This window comes from Tamandua tetradactyla, chromosome 3, assembly GCF_023851605.1.
Source record: "Tamandua tetradactyla isolate mTamTet1 chromosome 3, mTamTet1.pri, whole genome shotgun sequence".
Taxonomy (NCBI): Eukaryota; Metazoa; Chordata; class Mammalia; order Pilosa; family Myrmecophagidae; genus Tamandua; species Tamandua tetradactyla.
The window spans coordinates 32,988,679-33,014,178 of record NC_135329.1 but is presented as its reverse complement, the minus strand read 5'-3'; the positions used below and the strand labels follow the sequence as shown (position 1 = coordinate 33,014,178).

General features: G+C 43.8%; 1 protein-coding gene across 9 annotated transcripts in view; it reads left to right on the top strand.

Annotated features, from left to right (window-relative positions):
* FAM167A (family with sequence similarity 167 member A) overlaps positions 1 to 22,896 on the top strand; it is a 47,863-nt gene extending 24,967 nt beyond the window's left edge. For 6 of the 9 annotated variants that reach the window (XM_077152963.1, XM_077152964.1, XM_077152966.1 and 3 more), the window contains one exon: positions 18,765 to 22,533. In XM_077152963.1, the coding sequence (XP_077009078.1) occupies positions 18,765 to 19,028 (264 nt within the window). In that variant the 3' untranslated portion in view covers positions 19,029 to 22,533. Of the gene's footprint in view, positions 1 to 18,764; positions 22,534 to 22,585 lie in introns of those variants that run through there. The other 3 variants (XR_013172456.1, XR_013172455.1, XM_077152970.1) reach the window with 3 other exon arrangements.
* The last annotated feature ends 2,604 nt before the right edge of the window (positions 22,897 to 25,500 follow it).

Sequence of the window (25,500 nt, the reverse complement as noted above, 5' to 3'; positions counted from 1 at the left end):
ACTGCATAGTGTTCTCCAAAAGCAACCTATTTTGCTGTTATGCTCCTTAAATGTAAATTCCCAAAGATTCCAGCAGTCAACAAAATGTGCAGGCCATGGGGGTGGGGGTGAGGGCAGAGGGAGAAACAAGACTGAATGAAAGAGTGCCAACTCTCACTCCATTATTGCTTTGATCCTTATGATACTCTGAGACTATTATCATCTCCATTTTACAGATGAGTAAACTGAGGCTCATAGAAGTCAGGTGGCTTGACTAGGATTGTATAACTAGTAAGTGGTTCATGTCCTCACAGTTGAGAGCTATGGGAAGAGAGGCAGGAGATGAGGCTGGAGCGGTGGTTCGATGGCAGAGGGCCAGTGTCTGGCCAAGGAGAATAGTAACAGAGGCAGATTCATGCTCCAGAAATCACTCTGGCTATAGAATAGACTCTATTAGAGCAGGGCTTTCCAGACTCTAATGTGTATGCAAATTGCCTGGGTCTCTTAGGATGATGATTCTGAGTCAATAAGTCTGTGAGGAGTTCCCAGTTCTGCTTATCCAAGGGGATGCAATCCTGCTGGACCCCACGTGGAGTATGAAGCAATGAAAGGCAGGCGAGACTGGAGCCAGGGTTACAAAGAAAGGGCCTCGAAAGGAAGGCCCAGGGATCCTGAAGCTTGATCCCTGGGCCCTGTCCTTGCCATGACTGCCCATGTGGCTTGGGGCTCAGTTAACAGATGCACAGTGTCCATAACCGAGTGACCCAAAGCTTCAGCTCCTTCAAAAGATTTCAGGCACATTCAAACATGCAGTTCTGCCTGCGCAGGGGATTAAACAGTAACAAAGGCAACTTGTAAAGTTCTTTGATTGAATTGAAAACAGAGAGTTCAAAATGTTAACAACAAAGGCTCTCATGTTTTTAAAAGTCTTAGTCAAAACAGTAAGATTAGTCATTGTTCTTCTGATTCATCATCTTTTAACTCATTGAAAGTTAACTCATTGGATGGATCTCTTTCAAGATTAACCTATCTTTCAACCCTGAGGAGAGTGGTTTGGAATGGCCTTCATTGTAAACCCCGAGTCAAGTTTTCCACTATACCCGGGCAGGTCTTCCCCGCCTATCTGTCAGACTCATTTGCAGATTCATCCTTTTCTTCTTATGTGGTCAAGGCAACAGACTGAGCATATTTAATTCAGTCAGTCATTTGGATGTTTCCCCTCCACCATGCCAAACACCCAGATTGATTAACATTTTGACTGAACTCACCAGTTTTTCTTGGCTCGGTCATGTTTTCGTGCCCAGGAGAAGGCAGGCCATGAGCATTTCTCTAACAATCTAGAGAATATCCCAGGGGCAGTTCATACACCCTGGGATGCATTTGGTATCTGTGCCGGCCAGTTCAGAGGCTGGGAAGGCTGGACTGGATCCACTCTTCTTCCTCCAAATGAGACCAGCTAAAAGGCAAAGAATTGACTATGTGAATCTGGAATTATTTCCAAGGCAAGGGAGGGATTCTAACAGCTCCCTCTGGGATCTCTTCTCCCAGCTTTCACTCCAGATGCCCCTAGAGGCCTCCAAGTACAGCAGTTTTTCCTTCAGTCTAATGCTTTGAGGGATGCAGGGAAGGAGAGGCTCCTCAAACCTGCCAGCATTACTCCTTTACCAAAGAAAAGGCCTGACCTTCGCTCCTGGGTGGGTTCAAGGGAATGTGTCACCATTTAGCTGTGGTGGCAGCTTCCAGGGTCCGCCTGACTCCTCCAGGCTCAGTCCCAGCCACGCTGTTCCCAGAAGATGGAGTTAGGACCAGGTTAAGTGGCCACTTTGTAACTCTTCTTTCTTGTCCCAGACTGCTCATTCCACCTTCACAGGAGGCCTCCCTAGGAGGCTGAGTGACCAGGGGCAGGGGTAATGACTCAGGAAGGGGTGGGCTTTAAAGCTCAAGCCCCTGAAGCTGTGGGACTCTCCATCCCTACCCTCAAGCTGGGCCTGGAATTCAGAACATTGGCAAACCGCCTCCAGCTGGGCTGTGGTCAGCCAGCCAGGCAGCTCCTGTGGGTTTGGTCCCCAAGTATCTTAGCATTCAACAAAAGGGAAAAGGGACCCTCTCTTCTGTCCCAGCAATCCTGCTAAGAAATTCTCCTTGCCAAAGTGAAAAGTAAAAAAAAGGGACAAGAAGGTCTTCCGCTATGTCTGTGTGGTACCAAATCCAGATGAAACTAAAAACAAAACACAGCATTCCAACTTCATAATGGCTTGTCTCTGTGGTGTGAATTGCTGGGTGTTGATAGATATTTCCCTTTTAGCTTCATGCGGGTGTTTTATCTCCACAGAGAAAAGGTGTTATTATGGTTGTTAGAAAAAGAGAAAAGAAACCTGGCAAGTTTTAACAATTCAAGGAGGCTGTGGCAAGGGTCCCAAAGACCAGAATTCAGCTGGGTCCCACTGGGCTGGGCGGTTTCTCTCCCTGCTGCTAGGATCCTTTGATCTCAAGCTGGAAGCCCTCTCCTAGTTAACCCTGTCTTGCCTGGACTGCTTATTTGGCAAACAAATGGCTCTGGTCTGTCCAGACCCTTGGAAGCCAGTATTCTATCTGCTCAGTGGTAAGGCCAAATGCCAGCTCAGGCTCACTGAGCATCTTCTGATGGGGCTGGAGGTGAAAAATGTGATAATGACCGCCATGTCAATACTTCCATCTAAGGAGCATATCATCATTTCCAAAGCACTTTTTTTTTTCTGCATGGGCAGGCACCAGGAATCGAAGCTGGGTCTTAGGTATGGCAGGCGAGAATTCTGCCACTGAGCCACCATCACACCACCCCCAAAGCACTTTTACAGAGAGTATTCTGTGGGAAGGCTTGGAGGTAGTTGCTATTTCCATTTTACAGATGAGAAGACAGAGGGTCAGAAAGATTACAGGCCTGAGGTACAGAGACATTAAGTGACTTGCCCAAGGTTGCTAGGATGTGGCTAAATCCAGGCATAGATGCTCATCTCCTGGCTCTGAATCCAATCTCTTTCCCTTTACTCAGCACTCACATGAAATGTTCGGTACAGTGAGGCCACGAGCTGTCAAGAAGCCTGCATTTAAAACTCTACTAATTTCAGAATAGGATTTGTTTAAAGAATTCCAGAGAGTTATTAGCAACACCTCATAATATCCCTTTTGCAGGAACTGGGGCAGCTGCTGCTTTGTGATGAAGATAATAGCTTGCTCAGAGAACCAGGGTGGACTGGCTGAGCTAGGATTTGTTCATAAGAAAGTTCCTCATCCAGGCATCCCTTTGCCCAAAGCTGACTCCTCAGCGTGGTGCACAGCACTCTAATCCGACGTGCGGCAACGAGGACCCCTGATGTATTAATCTGTACATACATGGCCCTTTAATGGTCATTGCAAACATTTAAAAACAGACACCAGCAGAGGAAATATGCCAAAATATAATGATCTTTTTTTCTAGATGGAAATATTATTCTTTGGTCTTTTATGTAGTTTCCAAAATCTCTAAAATGGGAATATATTATATATAATGGGGGGGAGGGGAGAGTAGATTATAAAAATAAAAAACAAAAGAAAGAAAAGTGCCAGGCTCCTCTCTGTCTTGCCAGTATAATTGGTATGCATTTCTCACTTCCTGGTCTACAGACTTTTTTTAAAGGCATGGAATCTTCTAGAATAAAATAAGAAAAATCAGGCCTACAATTCTCAGAACTTCCCCATTCAGTGTAAGAACAGGCAAAAACGTGCTGATGAGGTGGGAACTTTGGACCGTGAGATATATCTGACTCCAAATTAGGAGGCCCTGCTTTGCCCTCTCATTCCTGTTTTAGGAAAAGGGAGGTGAGGCTTGAAGGCAATTTTTTTTTTTTTATGCTTTAAAAATTTTTTTTTAAATACCAAAAAACAGGTAACAAACACGAACATTCCTATTTTGATATAGTTGCATATTGATCATCATGATCATTTCTTGGAACATTTGCATCTATTCAGAAAAAGAAATGGGTGGGCCACTGTGGCTCAGCATGCTGAGTTCTTGCCTGCCTGTGCCGGAGACCCGGGTTCGATTCTCAGTGCCTGCCCATGCAAAAAAAAAAAAAAAGACAGGAATAAAACGAAAACAGAAAAAAAAATTCATATATACCATACCCCTTACCCCTCCCTTTCATTGATCACTAGCATTTCAAACTAAATGTATTTTAACATTTGTTCCCCTATTATTTATTTTTATTCCATATGTTCTACTCGTCTTTTGACAAGGTAGATAAAAGGAGCATCAGACACAAGGTTTTCACAATCACACAGTCACATTGTGAAAGCTAAATCATTATACAGTCATCATCAAGAAACATGGCTACTGGAACACAGCTCTACATTTTCAGGCTGTTCCCTCCAGCCTCTCCATTACATCTTGAATAACAAGGTGATATCTACTTAATGTGTAAGAATAACCTCCAGGATAACCTCTCGACTCTGTTTGGAATCTCAGCCGTTGACACTTTGTCTCATTTCACTCTTCCCCCTTTTGGTCGAGAAGGTTTTGAAGGCAATTTCTAACCAAAATAACATCAAGATGAAATCTTAGGGCTATAATAGACAGACCAGGGTCCTTTATTGCTACCTTCTGTCATTCATTCAATACAACCAGCATTTACTGAGGGCCTGTGCTTAGGGGAGGTGAGGGAGTGGGGGACAAAGGTGAATGCGAGGATTCCTGCCTTCACGGAGGAGGTGACAGGCACACAGACACAGGGACACGCTGTGACCAACAGCTGTTGTTACTAGAGTCAAAAAATGCGCTTGGGCTGAGGTCAAGGTTAATTGAGTGATAGCCATGTGTGATCAACAGTGGACAAAGAAATTAAGCAAAGGGAAGTGCACACATCCCTCATTTCCTCAGTAACCAAATCACACCTCCAAGAGCTGGTTAGCATAATGTTTCTCCTTATTTATTCTCTCATTCATATTTCTTCTGTAAGAATTAAAACGCAATTCCTCTGGTGGGTACCACCCAGTTTTTTTGTTTTCTTTTGTAAGCCATATGGCGAGAGGTCACCTTTCGTTATTTTTCCATATGAATATCTTGTTATTGCAGCACCATTTGTTGAATTTTTTGTTTGTTTTTTGGAGGAGTGCATGGACCAGGAATTGAACCTGGGTCTCCCGCCCAGGTGAAAATTCTATCATTGATCTACCCCTGCACCCCCTACCACCCAGTTTTAATAACTACACACTACAGTGTTGTGTAGTGACTACTCCTTGAGGGACCCAGGCATTTGTTAGCAGTACAGATCCCTCCCGGTGCCCCATGAAAATTTAGATTCAGCAAGTAGGGTTTGTGCTCAGGTCATTTAAAGAAGCACCTGCAGGCAAGTCTAATGTAGCTGTTCCATTAACTGACCTATGGGAGTCATAGGTGGAGTGGGAAAAGCATCATATTTGTTAGATGAGATATCAGGTAAAGTTCTACCACATTCTAGCTGTGGGGCTTTAGGAAAATCAGCACTAACCAGATTAGTGCTAACCCAGTTGTGTCATTGTAAATGGAGATAATAATCTGACAGGGGGTTGTAGAGAAATAAAGAGGGGACACTTGGTGAAATGCCCGAGTACTGTGTTATGCAGCATCATTTGATTTATATGCATCATCATTTGATACAGTGATCTTTTAGGATCTATTGCATTTGGCAGCTGAGAAACCTGACATTAAGCGATTTACCCAAGATCAACTGGCAGAGCAGGGATTTGAACTCATGTCCACCCCACTTCTGAACTCATATACTTTCATCTGCTCTCACAAACAAGCTTGTTAGTACATTTTGTATTTCCTGAACTTTCATATTCATTTAATACATTTCCTCAACTCCTGAAACTTTTAGGTGCTATTTTCTAAAGTTCACTCAATTTTGCACTCTTTCCAAGAACTTGCCTCTTTCTCAGAGAAGGATGATCATTGTTCTAAGACAATGTTCAGCTGCTTGGGTTCAAGGGGGCTTCTGCAAGCCGGAGGCCTGTCCCTAGTCTGCACAGTCCCTTACTGAGGGATAGATTATTTCACAAGCTTCTGACAGATGACACTTCTGCACCTAACGCCTGTCCTCTGGTGGCCCCCAGGACCCGAGGGATGGGGCAGTGCACCATGGCTGCTGGTTGTGTCACTGGCCACAGGCCTGAGGTGGACACAGCCAGTGGACAATCAAATGCCAGAGAAAGGGCATAAGAGAATGAAGGCAGTTAAGATCTTAGCAGCAAAGAGAAGGTTACCACAGTGCTGCATAGGGGGCCTGGCATATGGGAACTGCTGCTCCCAATTGCCAGACCCACGGGGGCCAGACCCCACTGGGCAGGGGCCCGGAAGGCTGCTCTGTGAGCCAGGGAAGAAGGAAGGTCTTGGTCAGTGGGCAGGTCCAGAGCCCTGGTTCTCCTGCCTCTTCAAGCTGCCCACCCAGGGCGAGATACCCTTCATCAGACCACCTGTGAGTTAAGTTCACATGTTAACTTGGCCAAGTTATGGTGTCTGGTTATTTGGTCCAGCAAATACTGCCCCTGATTGTTACTGTGAGGAGATTTCCTAGATTTAAAGCATCCATAAGTTAATTGCATCCACGGTTGATTACCTCTACGATCAACTAAGAGGATTATTTTCGATAATGAGAGAAGTCTCATCTAATCCTAAAAGGAGAGGTGATGATTTCAGCCATCAGAAGGAAGAATTTCCATCCCCGTCTCAGCCAACCCAGCTTCTCCTGGGAAATTCATCAAAAACCTTCATCAGTGTTGCCAGCTTGTAACCTCCCCTACAGAATTTGGACTTGCCCAACCTCACGGTCACGTGAGACAATTCTTCTAAAAATCTCAAAATATTTACATTTTATGTATTTTTAAATATTTGAAAATAAAATATACCCTGTCATTTCAGTTTCCCTAGAGAACCCTGACCAATACAATCTAATAGTATTAATATGAATTATACCACAAATCATCAAATGTTAAGAGCCTGAAGGGACTGACTCAATTTCACACTTCAAATCAGAGAGGTTTACTGAGTGTCCGGTCACACAGCCAGTCACAGGGCTCCGCCCCAACCCTCCGGATCCAGTGCTTCCCCTGTCACACTTGGGGTCAGCACACGCACACACACAAGCTCACACACACACACAAGTGTGCACTGGCGACATTTCACTATACTCAACAGTTCACGAGATTTTCCTAAGCACCCTGTGTGTGGGGCCTCCTGCTCTGACTTGTTCCCTAGCCCTGGAAAGGAGGCAGAAATCGGGTCAGAAACTGGGCAGGTAGAGCAAATATTCTCCTGCTAGGTAGGATCTGAATTCAACCCCAATGCGGCAGGGCTGCTCTGAGGCTCCTTCAGCAAATGAAGCCAAGTGTTTGCTCATCCTAAGAGGACAAGCTCCCAGGTATCGGAGTATGAAATAACTTGGAAGAACAAATGGCCTCAAAAGTGCTTGGAGGGTGGAGCAGAGAATAGATTTGTTTCACCTCCCTTTGGAGGCACAGATAGGAAGCTGTACAGAGAAACTGCAGGTGCATCCTAAATTTGTAGACTAAATTCCTCAGTTGACTTTGTCCGACTAGTGGCTCTTCCTCACCCTTGGGCAGTGGGGTCAGGAACATCCTCTTAGCTGGTTCACAGGCTCACTCAGCATCAGGCATGAAGCTCTCCCTCACTTTCCAAACTGGGGAGCTCAGGGCATGAGAAAAACCTACATGTCCCTACCAACAGTGATGTTCCAGGAGTCTTCAGAGGACTCTCCAAGGATGGCAAGGTACTGCAGCCCACTTTATTTACATAAGGCAACTGTCTTGGCTAAAGCTTCTGAACTCACAGGATGATCTTTTAATAAATATCAAACCTCTACCAGTAAAAGGTTAGTGCATCCTCAGACTCTGGCTTGCAAATGGGACTTCAGAAGGCAAAGCAAAGCAGCTCATGTCAGAGCAGGAAGACAGTCCCCCTACTCCCCAGCTGGTTTCTTATCTCTCTCCATACACTTCTCCCAAGGATACCTCAAAAAGGCAGCTTAACTAACCTGAGGTGAAGGAACCAGCCCTTTCTGCAAGCCTGTCTCTGAGGCCCAGTGCAATACCTATGCCATGATCTGACCCTCCAGCATTCTGGCAAGAGCAACATAATCCTAGGACTGGCTGTTTGGCCCAGTAAGGATCCCCACCTGCTCTCCAGGAGGGTGGCAAGAACAGAGGGAGCTACAACCCCCTACTCCTGGCTCACCATATCCAAGCTAAGGATACCCCCTGACTGGAAGAATTTCCTCTCTCCATTTCAAAGCCTGGCTTTGCACTCACTGGCTCTGTGATGTGGGACAAGCCACTTAAAGATGGAGATACTAATTCTGCCCTACCTACCACACAGGGTCATGCTTGGTAAAGTTGAAGGGCAACACAAATGTCAGGCATAAGTAATCACCCAGAAAGTGTGTTTGTGTGAAGCATCTGCTGGCGACTAGCTCTATGCTAGGCATCGTTAGGAAATAAAGAAGAATCATACAGCATGTCTGCTCTCACGATCTCCTGCAACCTAATAGGGGAATGTAATATGTGAAATAATTAAAAAGCAATGGAATGTTTAGCTCTGCAGTTTTGATTTTGAAGAAGGGATAATGTGGAACTGTTTACTTACTGAACCCTGTGTCCTGTACCATGTGTATTTTATTTAATTCTCATAGAGTGGGTATTATATTATTCACATTGAACAGATGAGGACATTGAGGCTCAGAGAGGTTGAATGACATGCCCAGGTTTGCACCACCAGCACATGGCAGAGAAGAGCTTTGGACCCAGGTGTCCATGTCTGTTCATTCTACTCAGCTGCCTCTCTGCAGGCTTTGGGATAGGGGTGGTGGTAGTTTCAGTAACAGAAGTTCTGAGACAGTGAAGATCAGCCTGGTTGGGATAGTCAGGAATGATTTCTCCAGAATCATGTAAGATGTGAAAAACCCAGACCTGCCTCTGGGAGATATGATTCATTGATCCATCCATCTGTCCGTCCGTCCATCCATCCATCTATGCATCCATGCATTCATCCAACAAATGGCTTTTCAGCCCCAGAGCTATGCACCAGGCACTGTGAACACACAGACTTGATCTGTCTGTGGGTATTTCACCATCTAGTGGAAACATAGCAAGCACAATCAACACTGTGTGCAGGTGCTATGATAGGAGGCACCAAGTCAGGGGAGGGCACACAACCTGCAGGAATGGGGGAGAGGGAAGACTGAGTTGGTCCCTGTAGGATGACTGGATAGGGAGAGTATGTTTCAGGCAGAGGGAGTAAAGCTCAAGCATAGACTTTGTAGAGTGTGGGTCTGGGGAGCTTGGTGTATTAGAGATAAAGGGGGTCTAAGTCATATTAAAGAGTCCGGCCTTTGTCCTAAAGGTCAGGTGGGGCCAGAGAGGGAAGCCTGTGCCTTTGAAAGGCTTAAATAGAAAACGTGGCCAATTTGGCCCTTAACTCGAGGAATGAGTAGAGAGAATGCGAGGAGGCCAGGAGGAGCCCGTGGGGAGGCTGAAAGGTAGGGTTATTCTGGTTTCCTGTCTTCCCTATGCCTAAGACAACCCACCTCTCTCCTATTCTCCCTTTTGGGCACAGGGTTCCTTTCTTGTTTATACAGCTTTCAGGGACTCTCACATCCAAGATCACATTTAAGCTTCATGGAAATCTTAAAAGTTAGGCAGAAGGTGACTAGCATTCACATTTTACAAAGGGGTCCTACAGCCTGCCCTGGGTCAGTCATATCATCAGATCCTGAGCTGGTATTTAAACCCAGAGACTCTGGTGGCAGATCTAGCAACTCTGTAGAAGGCTTTGCCCCATCCTTCTCAAAGGTCAGACTCACCCAGTATAAGTGGCATTTTGATCCAGGACATTCCAAGTTTGAAAAGTCAAAAACCATATCATATATGTACAGATTAACTCTGGCTGTAGAGGCTAGAAAGCCCCTGGCTGATGCCTGAGTGCCTCCCAGTCTTTGCCCCAGCTTTGTCCAACCTTCCCACCTAGTGGATGGCTGTGCCAGGGAGCTGCCTTGAGAAGCCCAGGAGGCCTGATCCAAGCAGGAATCTTCTCACTGGCTCTTTCCTGCCCCGGTGAGCTGAGTCCAGGAGAGGGGTTCATTGTCCTCTATCTCCCAACCACACCCCCAGGCTGCAGACATTGAAGGGAACTCAGAACCAGCCTTGCACACTTTCCCCAGGGCTAGGGGCTTCCTCCAGAGTGTGTGGCACTGCGAGTGCTGTGGCTCAATCCAGCTGGCCTGCTGCCTCTCAGAGCAGAAACCTCTGTGAACACGTTCCAGCCTTTGCCTGAGTTGACAGCTTCCCCTGGAAATCAATGAACCAACTCATATTGGTTTCTAAGGATGTTTGAAAATATTCAAAAAAATTTTTCCCAGAACTCAAAGTTGCTATTCAGCAGCAACCCCCAGTGATGCCACCAGCTTTCTTCCCTAAGAATATTATTCTGACTCGTTATCAGTGGCCAAATCCAAGATCAAATAATGAATAATATCCTATTCCAGGCTTCTAAGTGAAGACTCCTGGACCCTAGCAGAGCACTGATTAAAATCATAAGTTGGACCTTTAGGTTAAGTTAAATAAATAATGATACAACATACAAAAACGGTTCCCAAGGTTCAAGGATTAAGTCTCCTCACCAAATCCTGTAAGAACAGAGCAGGTTCTGCTCTTTCACACATGGCTGTAGCCTGGCCTAGATTTTATACCCAGTCTCCTGTTCAACATCACGCAGAGATTACTTGTAGCTTTTGGGCTAGGATAGTTTAGATTTGAGTCCTGGAAACAGAGATTAGACAGAATGTCTTTGACTGCCTTGGGGTTCTTTCTGTCTGCCCAGAATCTGTGCTAATTATGATGTTCTCAATACAATATGTTCTTATTAATTGTGGTTTGGCCCCTGTGAGCTGGGATTTCTCTTGAGCCAGCTTTAAAGATGCATTCAAAACCTCTGCCCCAAAGGTGCCTTTGGATTTGTATAGGCCTGTGGCTTGAGTCACTGTTGGACTTGTTGTTCCCTCAAACTAAGAGAACAGAAGTTTCCACAAGCAAGAGAGCACAGCAAAATTCTCCAGGAAATAGAAGGACCAGGTAATAGAAACAAGGCAGATTACGGATAGAGTTCCAGGTAAGACTTCTATTGGAAAGAGGAGGCTTTCTCTGGTAGTCCATACCTTGTCACTTATCTGAGTCAACAAAACTTGAGGGGTTAAAGATGACACCTTCAGAGATTTGCATGTAGCTTTTGGGCTAGGATAGTTTAGATATGACTCCTAGAAACAGAGATTAGACAGAATGTCTTTGACTGCTTTGAGGTTCTTTCTGTCTGCTCAGAATCTGTGCTAATTATGATGTTCTCAATACAATATGTTCTTATTAATTGAGAACAACTTCTGTTCTCAAGGGTCTCATATTTATAGGCCTTTATTAAAAAACTAAAACCTTTAGGACATTTTAGACCCGTAGACATCAGTTCCAGGGGTCAGAGAAAGTATTCAGGTAGATCCCATTAGAAATTATGAATAAAAGAATTCACTTTCCTGGGATGCAAAGCAATTCCTCAGTGTTTTAGACAGAGCAAGTTGTTAAGGGGAAGTTGAGAAAGAAAGCAAACCTTCTAGACTTCCACAAAAGTACTTCTTCTCCCAAATGCTACAAGGGTCTTTGGAAAAGAACAAAATATTTTCTCCTTTTACCAGTTGGTGTGGGACCTCCTTCCACATGGCACCCCCTCTGTAGCCCGCTGCTGCGAGGACAGGTCTTCTTCCCAGGCCACTCTGCCTCCTTCAGGGCCACACCAGATAGAACAAAGAATGGTACCACCGAGATGGTTTCTCTGTAACTGCCAGAAGTGGGTCCTCACTCACCAAACAATGCCTGTGAACAGAGTTGCACCTACAGTGACCAACTCCCAAGGACTTAAGGGAGGTGTCAAAGACAAGGGACTTTGGGTGGGAAAACCGGGACCAGTTGATAACCAGAAATTTGCAGCCTTCGTTTTTTATCCCATCTGGGCCAGAAGCAGGAGTCAGCACCTCTTCTAACTTCCCAGGAAAAGCGCAAGTGAACTATGACAACTTGCTAAATATATCATGGTGAACAACTTGATCATTCATATGAGATATTTCTATTCTCTGAATTTCCTGCCTTGAGCCTATGTGTCTCCTTTCCTCCAACCCTCCCACCACTCCCTCACCAAGCAAAGCCAGGCAAATCTCTCTCCTCCTAACGTAGAGCAGTTGAACTGCCATCTTTTCATTACTTCATCATGCATTTGAGAATTCATCTTCTAACTTAAGAAACAACTAGGTTCCCCTAAGAAACATTCTCAAAGAAGCAAACTCAAAGAATCAACATCTTTGGTTACAACCGGCATATGCCTCACACAGGTATTTCAAAGGACCACCACCCCTCCCCCTCTACCCCCATGCTCTTTCACACTCAATGGGACCACACCCCATGTGAACATACCCCTTCACCCCAGTGGGCTGATAGCCCCTGAAACAATAACGTGTTCTTTTTCTTTCACTAAGAACAGTCACCTAATTACAGGATTGCTGGAATTATAGGCCACACCTCTAAGAACCCAACAAGTGTTTTTGTCCCTGGATGGGGCAACAGGCCACCCTGGGAGAGGGGATTGGCAATTAACACATCTACAGTTGCCAGGAAGAACACAAAACCCACACTGGCTGAGTCACAGGAACCAGGTGTCAGGACCGGTGCCTCAGACTCTTTAATGAAGGCTTAAAACTGGGAGGTTCTCACAGGTTTCCACAGTCTGTACCTCTGCCTGGAGAGATAAGACTTAAACAAAGTAGAGCCTTTTGCATTTCTTGGCCAGCACTGTTCAGTTTACACAGCATATTATTACTTGATTTAATTCTCACAGTCTTTGGAATAGTCATCATTCCTTCCCAGTAGATAGAGACAGAGAAGCTCAAGCACTTTATGACTTCCAAAGCCACTCTGCTGGTAAGGGGGTGAAGGGTGGGGTTCAATGGGAACCCAGGTTCTAACCCCTGGGCTGTGGATTTCCTACTTTTGCAGCTTCTGCGTCCTCTTCATTCAACCCTAGCCTTCTCATTGCAGTGCATCTCTGGATGCATAAGAGCCATGGAGAGGCATGAATTGGCACCGTCTTTCAGACGAATCTGACACCAGGTCTCTTACAGCAGGGCTTAGGCAGTAACTAGCCCAGTTCCAGACATGGTTAGGTGCTCCACAATAAACAAATGAATGACCAACCTCCCTATGGTGAGCCCATCCTCATTAATTTGGTGATATCCCAAATCAAAAACAAATTCTGGGGTGGGCCACCGTGGCTCAGCAGGTGAGAATGCTCACCTGCCATGCCAGAGGACCTGGGTTCGATTCCCTGTGCCTGCCCATGTAAAAAAAAAAAAAAAAAAGCAAATTCTGGTTGGTAATGTATTAGCAGGGTTCTCCAAAGAAACAAAACCACAGGAGTGTGTGTGTATGTGTAATGTAAATATTATGAGAGTTATTATCGAAATTGTCCACAATGCTGTGGGGGTGGGCAAGTCTAAATTTTATAGGGCAGGCTGCAAGCTGGCAACTCCAATGAAAGGCGCTTTTTTTTTGTACATTTTATAGTGTACATATTTATTATTTGTAATTATAATTAAAATGATACACTAGGCTAGACTCGATTTGGAGCCTGAGCAGTGCATTCTGGATGTCTTAATGAGAGGCCAGAATAATTTTTTTCCAAAAATTTCTTTCAGAGCCAATGGCTTTTTTGTTTTTCTTTTAGCTTTTTTTTTTCTTTTGTATTGTGAAGAATAGCATATAAGAGACTGAGAGAACCTTCTCGACCAAAAGGGGGAAGAGTAAAATGAGACAAAGTCTCAATGGCTGAGAGATTCCAAACAGAGTCGAGAGGTTATCCTGGAGGTTATTCTTGCGCATTAAGTAGATATCACCTTGTTGTTCAAGATGTAGTGGAGAGGCTGGAGGGAATTGCCTGAAAATGTAGTGCTGTGTTCCAGTAGCCATGTTTCTTGATGATGATTGAACAATGATATAGCTTTCACAATGAGACTCTGTGAATGTGAAAACCTTATGTCTGATGCTCCTTTTAGCTACTATATCAACAGGAGAGTAGAACATATGGAATAAAAATAAATAATAGGGGGAACAAATGTTAAAATAAATTCAGTTTGAAATAGTGGTAAATGAAAGCGAGGGGTAAGGGGTATGGTATGTATAGTTTTTTTTTCTCTATATCACTTTATTTCTTTTTCTAAATCGATGCAAATGTACTAAGAAATGATGAATATGCAACTATGTGATGATATTAAGAATTACTGATTATATATGTAGAATGGAATGATTTTTAAATATTTTGTTTGTTAATTTTTTTTAATTAATAAAAAAGTTAAAAAAAATAGCATATATACAAAAAAGCAAGAAATTTCAAAGGACACCACAGAAATTAGTTACAGAACAGATTTCAGAGTTTGGTATGGGTTACGGTTGCACAATTTTAAGTTTTTCCTTCTGGTTGCTCCAAGCAATGTCTAACTGAAGCATGCATAAGAGTGACCTCCAGAGTGGCCTCTCAACTCTATTTGAGCTCTCTCAGCCACTGATGCCTCGTTACAATTCTTTTCCCTCTTTTGTTGACCCCATGGTCAGGGGTCAGGCTCATCCCCGGGAGTCATCTCCCATGCTGCCAAGGAGACATTCACCCCAGACTGTCATATACGACGTAAGGACGAGGGCAACTATTTCACTTGCAGAGTTGGGCTTAGAGAGAAAGAGAGGCCACATCTGAGCAACAAAAGAGGTTCTCTGGAAGTAACTCTTAGGCATATGTATAGGTAGGCTGAGTTTCTCCGCTAAGCTTCACAAGAGCAAGATCCAAATCTTGGCCTATTGATTTGGGTGTCCCTAATGTTTGACACAGTACCTAGTGGTAATGTTTACTAGTTCCATAATTTTTCTTCTAAATCTCAAGGGACTTTGCCAATATTTTTTAAAATGTCTGCTTAATATACTCTGGGATGTATCCAGGCATTACATTAAACTATACAGGATTAAATGCCCTCATTCTTATTCTGGGCTCCCTGTGTTTAGATTGTTCAAATTATCTATCCAGACAGGTTGAGTTTGATTATGTAACTACAGAAAATTTAGGTTATGGACAAAACAAACTTCTCTTACTTTGGTTCAAAGAGTAAATGGGATTCTAAAGTATAGACAATGTTCTCCTTACCTCTGTATTCCAATTTGCCCGACCTGGTTGGCTTCATTCTTATATCTAAATAACAGGTTATACGTGTATAAAATAGCCTCTCAAAATCTAGAAATAACAGTTACCATTCTGGACTGAATATGACTGTTATAAGAGCTTACAATCTAGGCCCCTGTTTTGTTATAAGTATTTTCTGAGACCAAACAATATTTGCTCTTTTGTTTCTGGTTTATTTTGCCTCATGAAATGTCCCACAGGTTTATTCACAATGTTGCATGCCTCATAGCTTCGTTTATCAATGAAAGGCTTTTGATGAATTCTCCAGGAGAAGGGGGCTGGCTGATGGAGAGATGTAAATTCTTTCTTCTGACTGCTGAAATCAACCGTTCTCCTTTTAAGGCCTTCAACGGATTGGAAGAGACTTCTCTCCTGTTGAAGGCAATCTCCCTAGTTGATTGTAGATACAATCAGCCATGGATGCAATCAGTTTACTCTTGATTTAAATCCATGAAATAGCCTCCCAGTAACAGTCAGGTCAGTGCTTGTTTGACCAAATAACTGGATATCATAACCTGGCTGAGTTGATACCTGAACTTAACCATCGCACATTAAGTAAATTTGAATTGTTATGCCCGAGGATTGAGAGGTAAACCAGTGGCTTTGCACTTTATCCCAATTTTGCCATCAGATACTTTGCTGAACCCTAAATAAGACTTTAGAGCTTGATTTTTCTCTCTATGAAATTGGGGGGAGGGGAGGAATCTGTAGAAGTACATTAAAAGCAAGGGAGGGGGAGAACAATGGAGTGCTTACGTGAAATTATCTACATTTGTTTTAAAACCCTGCAATGCACTCAATTCCAAACCTTAGCAGGAAAAACATGCAAATAATTATACCCATCTGCATAACCTTCTGGAATCTCATGGCCGATTTTTCTAAATCAGTTTGGCTCCAAGCCCAGGTGACCAGAACAGCTGAGCATGAGTACACAAAAATACTAAAACAATCGCTCGCAAGCATAGGAAGAGTAAAAGGTGAGAAGGAATAAGATCTCGTGTCAAGTAGGAGCTGCTAGTGATGTGTCTTAGGGACGAAGTGTTGCTGATTTCACCTGTGCCCCAGCAAAACTGTGAAAGTCAGCAACTCACTGATGCTACCTGAGCCTCAGTTTCCCGCCCTGTAAAATGCCGAACACCACCTGCCCTGCCGTGACCTTGGCAGTGGTGGCGAAGTTCCAAAGAGGTTAACCACGTGAATGAATTTTGGAAAACTGTGACTGTTAGGCCTGGTGAGGAGTTATCACCATAGCCCTTCCTCAGACGGGAACACTAAAAACATTAGGAGCCTTCTGATAGGTCACTGAACAGACAACTAGCTCCATGTCTCCTCACTCGACTCTACCTTAAGAGAATGAAGTCCAGCATTGTCAGTGGTTTGGGTTCTGGAGTCTGACCATCTGGATTCATAATACCAGCTCTGCCATTTATTATCTTTGTGATCTGGCCCAGGTTCTTTCTTGGTTGTGCCTCTGCGACGTCATCTTTAAAATATGGATGATAAAAAAGAAATGAATATACTTATTGGTGCCTGTCCATGTCAAAAAATAAATACATGTGGTTGATGATGGTAATACGACCTCCCAGAATTGTAGTAAGGATGAACTGATAATGTACATGAGGAGCTTAGAACAGCGGCTGCTCATAGTAAAACTTTCAATAAGTATTAGCGTACTTTGTTTTTTTCTTTGAAATTTTATTAAGAAATATTTAGAAATATTCTGAAATATTTAAATATAATAGCATATGCGCCACTCAGCGTTAGATATAAAACATTGCCAATGCATTCAGAACCCCCGTAGACCTTCCCTCATCGCCTTCCCTCCTTCCCATCCAGAGGCACTCCTGAATTTGTTTTGAACCATTCCCGTGTATTTTTGGTTTGTTTGTTTTTCTCTGTTAGAGAAATTGTGCGCTTACAGAATAATCACGCATAAAATATAGGATTCCCATATACCACCCTATTATTAACACCTTGCATCGGTGTGCAACATCTGTTACAACTGATGATAGCACAATTTAATAATTGTACTGTTACCTATGGTGTATGGTTTGACTCAGAGTTCACTGTGTTGTGTAGTTCCCTGGATTTTTCTTTAAAAAATCTTTTTTGTTACCTTTAACATTACCCCTTTTAATCACATTTAGATGTACATTTCAGTGTTATTGATTACATCCACGTCCATCCTTTCCATTGTTCCGAATAGGAGCCCTGTGCATTTTAAGTCGTAAATTCCCATGTGCTTTTCTACTCTTAGTCCATCTGAATGTATATCTCTAAAAATGGGAATGTGGGAATTATTTGTTAACCAGTTTAGATCTAACTTCCCCCCCCCCACACACACACAAAATATTGTTTTGTAAATATACCCTTATTTGTCATCTTGCTATCTGCATCTTTTCACCTCTCTGTGTTGGGAAAAGTGCTCATATTTCCAGGGTGATATTGTGAATTACTGATTATATATGTATAATGGAATGATCAAAATAGGAGTATTTGCATTTGTTAGGTGTTTTTTGGTATTTAAAAAAATAAAATGAAAAAAATTTTTTTAATTAAAAAAAGTCATTAATTAGATCTCCTATTAATGGGTCTGTGTTGGTCGGGGATTTGAAGGTGCAATGCTCCCTCACCAACTCTTTTTTTCTTTTTTCATTCCTTTTTTTTATTTTTTTCATTTTATTTTTTTAAATACCAAAAAACACCTATCAAACGCATATATTCCTATTTTGATCATTCCATTCTACATATATAATCAGTAATTCACAATATCATCACATAGTTGCGTATTCACCATCATGATCATTTCTTGGAACATTTGCATCTATTCAGAAAAAGAAATAAAATAAAAACAGAAAAAAAATGTATACATACCATACCTCTTACCCCTCCCTTTCATTGATCGCTAGCATTTCAAACTAAATTTATTTTAACATTTGTTTTCCTTATTATTTATTTTTATTCCATATATTCTACTCATCTGTTGATAAGGTAGATGAAAGGAGCATCAGACACAAGGTTTTCACAATCACACAGTCACAATGTGAAAGCTATATCATTATACAATCATCTTCAAGAAACATGGCTGCTGGAACACAGCTCCACATTTTCAGGCAGTTCCCTCCAGCCTCTCCATTACATCTCGACTAACAAGGTGATATCTGTTTAATGCATAAGAATAACCTCCAGGATAACCTCTCAACTCTTTTTGGAATCTCTCAGCCCTTGACACTTTATTTTGTCTCATTTCACTCTTCCCCCTTTTGGTTGAGAAGGTTTTCTCAATCCTTTGATGCTGAGTCTGAGTTCATTCTAGGATTTCTGTCCCACGTTGCCAGGAAGGCCCACACCCCTGGGAGTCATGTCCCACGTAGACAGGGGGAGGGTGGTGAGTTTGCTTGTTGTGTTGGCTGGATCGAGTCCTTCACCAACTCTTTGCTGATGCCTTCCCTCCTCCCCCCAGACAGAGATGCGGCTGCAGGACCAGCATCTGGCCAGACAGCTCATGCGCCTGCGCAGTGACATCAACAAGCTGAAGATCGAGCAGACGTGCCACCTCCACAGGAGAATGCTCAACGACGCCACCTTTGAGCTGGAGGAGCGCGACGAGCTGTCCGACCTCTTCTGCGATTCTCCTCTGGCCTCCTCCTTCAGTCTGTCCACTCCACTCAAGCTCATTGGGGTCACCAAGATGAATATCAATTCCCGAAGGTTCTCTCTCTGCTGAGAAGCCCCGGCAAAGGGCAAAGAGCTGGAGCAGAGTCGGGGGAGGGTAGTGTGCGCGCGAAGGGAGCGGAGCTAGAGCGGCCCTCTGCATGGGTCTCCCTGGAGGCAGAACCCACACAGGACAGCTACAGTGCTTCCCTGCGATGGATGAACTAGGCCCCCAAAACCTGTGGAGAAGTGGTCTCTGAGGGACCTCGGCCATGGGATCCCAGTGTCTCCATGACTGGCTGTCCACTTAGCATCCAACCAGTCATGCGGCAGGGGCTCTCCTTCAGGTGTTAGATTAGAACACAGTTCCCAGCATGACAGCCCTCCCCTCGCTCACCCTCATTCCTGTCTCCCGCAATCACTGGTGCTATTGAGACCGAGCGAGGGCTTGCTGCCCGGCACACACCCAAGTCAATGTCATGACATGGAGATTTGGAAAAAAAGAACTTTAAGGCAAAGTCGACTGGCATGGAGCCAAGACCACCCCCCTCCCCAGCTCAAATTAGTTTCCTTGAGTCTAAAGAGCTTAGGGTTTTTATGGGATCTAAACAAAGGGATGTGGAGACAGTGACATTATTTAATTGGCATATATTGATTGGTTACGTTTTGGTTGTAGTTGACAGGGAGTATTCAAGGGTGGACCCAAGAAGCCCTGGAAACTCAAAGCCAACTGAAGTAAGCACCAAGTGGCTATAAAAGGGGGATCTGGTTACAACAGTGCTGTAAATTGCTCTGTTAACATAAGTAACGAGTAAAAGGAATGGAAATGGACTACAATAACATTTATAAGTACAAGTTAAACTGCTGTAGTCAATGGTTACACTATGAACTGGGATCTTAGGGTGGTGCCCCAAAAGCTGTTATTCTTGCAGGAGGCTCCCCCTAGGGCCCTGAGCTCCTCCCTGCCCCTGGAGAGTGGGGAGAGGACAGTTAGATAAGTTAGAGGCGCCCATCTCAGTGTTGTTGTCCTCTAAATACGAGCTCAAATTCACCCAAAATAGATGACTCAGCAACCTGGAAGGAACAGCAGAGTGAAGCCCTCTTCCTTGTGGATCAGACTCCACAGCCCAGCAGCCAGTGTCCCCAGCGGGTACCTGGTCCAAGTGCTGCCAGTGATTGATCTTGGGCTATGAGGCTGTCTAAACTGTTTCCAGTGCATGCCAGGACATGTGACAAGCACACACCAATATAGCCTGGCCTGCTCTGCTGCCTCCCCTGGGCACATATGCCAGTCACCACCTCCTAAGAGCCCCTTTGCTGCCATACCACAACTCCCAGGGGAATGCCCAAGAGACAATCGGTGACTGAACCAGGCAGCTCTGTAAGTGGGTTTCCCATAACTGAATCCTCCTGGTGGGGCCTCAGAGGCCTGCTGGAGGATTCCGATGGAGTCACCTCATTACCTAATTGTCTCCTCAAAAAGATAACTCAGGGAGGCCCAAAGCACATCTCGGGCCTCCTCTGAGGTTCTGTGCCTGACCTGAACAACTGATTTTAATTGAATCAGACTGTTACTAATCTCCCGTTAATGTGTTAATAACTGTTTGATTATTGTCCTAATGGGGAAGCTGTTTGCACAGGTCAAGTACAGAGGTTTAGGATTTGACTTTTAAGTGGGTCTCCCTCACAACAACTGTGAGAATCAGCAAGTCAAGGCCTGAGACCTCAATAGGTTAAGAGACTACTGCTGTAACACTATAGGTCAGGAAGTTCCCCTGCCAAACTAGCATAATCATAAAATCAGGGGATTTTGGACCTTTGATGTTATCTAGTCTAGCCTTCTCATTCATAAAGGAGTAAACTGAAGCCCAGAGAAGGAAAATGACTTCCCCATGGTTACACAGCCGTTTAGTGGCTATAGAATAGTGATGTAAGTCATTTTTAATAATGCCTAGATAGACCATAAGTCAATAAACTTGAGGTCCAAAGATGGCCCTAATTCTTTGCCAAACCCTCAAACTGCCAAACCCTCTGCTCTCCACCTCACTCCGGTCCCACCCACCTGTCTCACTTTGGAGTTCAGAATATTTGGGTCAAACTCAGAGCAATGCCTGGGCAGTGGACTCACAGGACACGTGTGACAAATCACCATTCCATAGTTTTGTTCCAGTGCCCTGCTGCTCTTTCATGTTTTCCCTTCCTGTGTAATCGCTTGGGGTGTGCACATACACAAATACTCACACACATACCATTACCACATAGGGGGAAGTTTGCTTTTCTTTTGTGAGTTGGGAGTAGGAGGATGCAAATGAATCGCCCCTAGTTAGAAAGAAAAGAACTTGGTCTCTTCTTTGTGATTTCAAAGAGCCAGAGGGTTTATGCTTCCTGCAAACGAGGTAGAATGACAGAGCCAAGATTTGTTTTCTGGTCCTCATTTGAGCAATGAAGAAAGTCTGAGGCCCAGAGGACTCCATTGAGAAGACTCAATAGAGGGTCAGCCTCATCAGACCTGTTCCCTCTTGTGGGAAAGGATGGAGATGCCTATTTTCTGTCTTGGGTTTTGTCTCTCCTCGGGGATTGTCCACAAGCACTGCCAAACCCTAAAGAGGCCTTCCTGCCAGGCTTCTTACAGAATGCGTCCTTGAGGTAGCAGAGCACCCACCCTGGCCAATGTGCATTCACCCACTCACACCAGGTGTGAACACACATGTACAATGTACTCAAACCCACACGGTTAAACCCATTCCATATTTTGAAGAAATGCTGAACTGGCTTTTTTTGTTTTTGTTTTAGAAATCAGTCATTACAGAAATCAGTCATTTAGAAATCCTAAAAAAAATGGATTCAACTAAAGCTGAACAATGTAGTTGCTCAGTTAACCTAATGCTTTTTTACTTCCTTTGTCTTTGAGAGAAACCTAAGAACAAGACAGGATTTTTCTGATGGGTTAGAGGTCTCAGCTCTTTTGCTTGGTCTAGCTCAAGAGGATTTGATTTGGGCTAAGAAGGGGAAAGAGGAAAGAGGGTACGACGAGAAAAGAGAAGTAGAGGGAAAGAGACTGGGAAGTTTCCTTATCCTTAGTCCAGTGCCTGTTAGCTCTGTTATGGTCCATAGTGAACACAGACAACTAAACAATTAAATCAGCTTTGTGACGTCAGCTGCTCTGGGTGGGCCATGTCTATGGTCAGCAGCAATGGTGGTCCAACCTTCTTGTCAACTTCCCAGGGCAACTTCCTAGCTTATTATATGTGTACAGTACTCTCTGTAGTTTTACTCATTATGTACCCATCTCTCTGCCATCCTGACATATCCCCTGGGTATAAAACATGAAAACTGTATTGCACTGCCACATGGTAATGTCTGGTGTCTTCATGGATTTGGTAGCAATCACTAGGGCCTGGAGACCCTGGGCAGGCTTGACAGTGGTCTTGCCTAGCCCCAGGCCTTCTCCCTGTATCTCCTAGCAATACCAAGTGCTATTACATAATTGATGGACAATATATAATTTTATTTTTATGATCATTTGTTTCTATATTGCTGTTAGGAAAAAAATGAAATAAAAATATTTCAAAAGAAGATATCTGTATAAAGCAGAAAAAGTTGCTTCATTTTAACTTGTCCTTGTTACAGGACCAAGCACTTAATTGAAGGAATGAACACATGCGTGCATTATTTGAATCAACCATTGAAGAGGCATGGAGGATGGTAAAGACTTCTTCCCAAATCAGTCTTCTTCCTTTACTATCCTCCCCCTGAGGAATGCTGTCTGGTGGCTGTGGCCATACAGGAGTTTCACAGTGCAGGCTCAGTGAGCTCAAGATATGGAGTTAAGAAACTCATCCATCATTCCCAAATTTGACCTAGGCCAGAGCAATCCATTCTATCCTTCAGTATAACCCTTTCAAAGGTTATCACTTTTTGAAATAAATTACCATACTACTGAGGAAGATTTGTGCCTCAGAATTTTTCAGCCTCTTAAACCATTGGTCCTCAAATTTAAGTGGGCACAAGAAACACCGGAGACATTTGCTGCAAATGTAGTCCCAGGAAAAGTACCACACACCACCACCAAGATTGTTTCGATAGAGTGGGAGTGGGGCCTGGGACTCTGCATTAAACAAACACTGTGACTCTGATGACTATGGTCCACAGACATTGTAAGAAACCCTTTGAAGGTACAAAGCGGGCAAGGGAAGGCGTTGTTTAGAATTAATCCTACATGTTCTCAAATGAGGTCTCTGCAGTTCCTTGGAGATTATGTCACCCGCCTAATCCACGTGGCTGTGTGACTAGGACCTACTCCCCACCAAGAGCCCACAGGAGAAACTGGCCGAGCTGAGTATGGATTAGGAGGTGATGGGGCAGAGCAGGCATTGGAAATCCATGCACAGTGGTGGTCTCCACCACCACCCAGCATTGACCATCTGGCACAAAGAACATTCAAGAAGCCATGTGGCCTTTCCATTGATACAGATGGGACCACACATACACCACGTTAGCACAAAAGGAAACTATGCTAACTTGGTCTCCAAAGAATTAAAATAAGTTTATCACAGAGAAGATAAAATGTGACTGCAGTATAAATATGTGGGGAGAGGCTCCTTTCACCAGGTTGTCAGGGAAGGCTTCTCTGAGAAGATGATAATTCAACTGAAACAGCACCTATCAAAGATCAGGTAAAAGAGTGTTCCAGATAGCAAAACAAGTAACAAGACTTTTTGAGAGAGCTAGACCTGTGAAGGGAGTTAGCCAGAAGGCCAGTGAAGCTGAAACGGGTTGGGAGGTGAGCTCAGTGAGCTCTCAGGGCTGGATTCCTTGAAGGCCAGAATAAGGAGTTTGGATTTTATTTGCATTGTGTGGGAAGTTTTTTGAAACTTTTGGCCAAGGAAGTGATATACAATGATCTGATTTAAACTTTAGCAAACCTCTCACTGTTGTGTAGAAATTAAGGGGTGGCAGGGGACAGAAGTAGAGCAGGAAAACCAGTTAGGAGATAATTACACTAGACATGACAGTGACTTAGACTAAGGTAGTAGCTGTACACGTTGGTGAGAAATTATCTGATTTGGGGTGACTTTGGAGGTAAAGCCAAGAGGAATTACAGATAACGTGGATGTGGAATGTGAAGGAAACAAAGGATTTAAGGGTGGCCCTTTAGGCCAACAACTAGGTGGTACTATTTCTTAAGAAGGAGAAAGTTTGAGGGGAGCATGATCGGGATGCAGGGGTGGTACGAGCAGTTCTGTTTCAGCCATGCTGTGTTTAAGATGTCCAGTAGACATCCAAGTGAGGAGTAGGCAGTTGAATATGAGGACCTAGAGTTCAAGGTAAAGACCGACTTTGGAGACATAAATGGGGGAATCAGTAGTGATTTAAATATTGGCTAATATTTAAAGTATTTTAACTTGATAAACTCATTTGGAAAGGAGTGTAGGTACAGAAAAGAAAAGGGCTGACCACAATTTTCTGGGGACTCCAACATTTAAAGGTGTCATGGAGAAAGAGAAACTCTCAGAAGTGACTTAGAAGGAAAAGCATGGAAGTAGAAGGAAAAACAGGAGATTGGGGTATCAGAGAGCCCTAAACAAACAAATGTTTCACAAAGGAAGGCTTCACCAATGTCAAATACTACTGAGATATTGTGTAAGTAGAGGACAGAGAATTAGGCTTTGGTTTCAGCAAGATGGAGGTCATTTGACAACTGTGATGAGAGTTGATGCAGTGGAAGAAAGAAAAGCCAACTATGTGGAGGAGAAAATGGAAGGTAAAGAATTGGAGACAGCTCATAGAGGCAGCTCTTTCAAGATGGTACACTGTCAAGGGAGCAGAGCAAATAGGGTAGAAAATGGACAAGGACATAAAGTCAAGGGAAAGTTTTATCTTTTTTTCCTAAGTAATGTATAATAAAGGTGTTGGCATCTGTTGTGGGCTGAATTGTGGCCCCCACACCATAAAGATATGTTCATGCCCTACGGCCTTTGTGGATATAATCAAGTGGAGATGAGGTCATACTGGATTTGGTTGGGCCCTAACGGATGCCTGGTGTCCTTATAAGAAGAAGGAAGTTTGGACACAGAGATATAGACACACAGGGAGAATGTCATATGACAAGGGATGCAGAGATTGGAGTGATGTGTTTACTAGACAGGGAAGGTCAAGGATGATTGAAGGCCACCATCAGAAGCTAGGATGAGGCAAGGAAGGATTCTTCTCTCAGACTTTCGAAGGGCGGGAGCATGGTCCTTCTGCCACTCTGAACTTGAACTTCCAGTCTCCAGAATAGAAAGAGAATAAATTTCTGTGGTTCTTAAGCCACCCAGCTTGTGGTACTTGTTATATCTCGCCTGAGGAAAGGAAGATAGCATCTAAGATATGCCAATGGAATAATCGTGTAAAGAGGGAGAAATTGATGATGCTTCAGAAAGGATGGTGATTTTAGTAGTGAAGTTCTTGAGAAGGTGAGAAGGCACAAGAGGCAGGTGTGAGGGTATCAGAGGGGAGGCTGAACCCAAGAGGAAGGAAAGCACTTCTTCAGTCATAGCAAG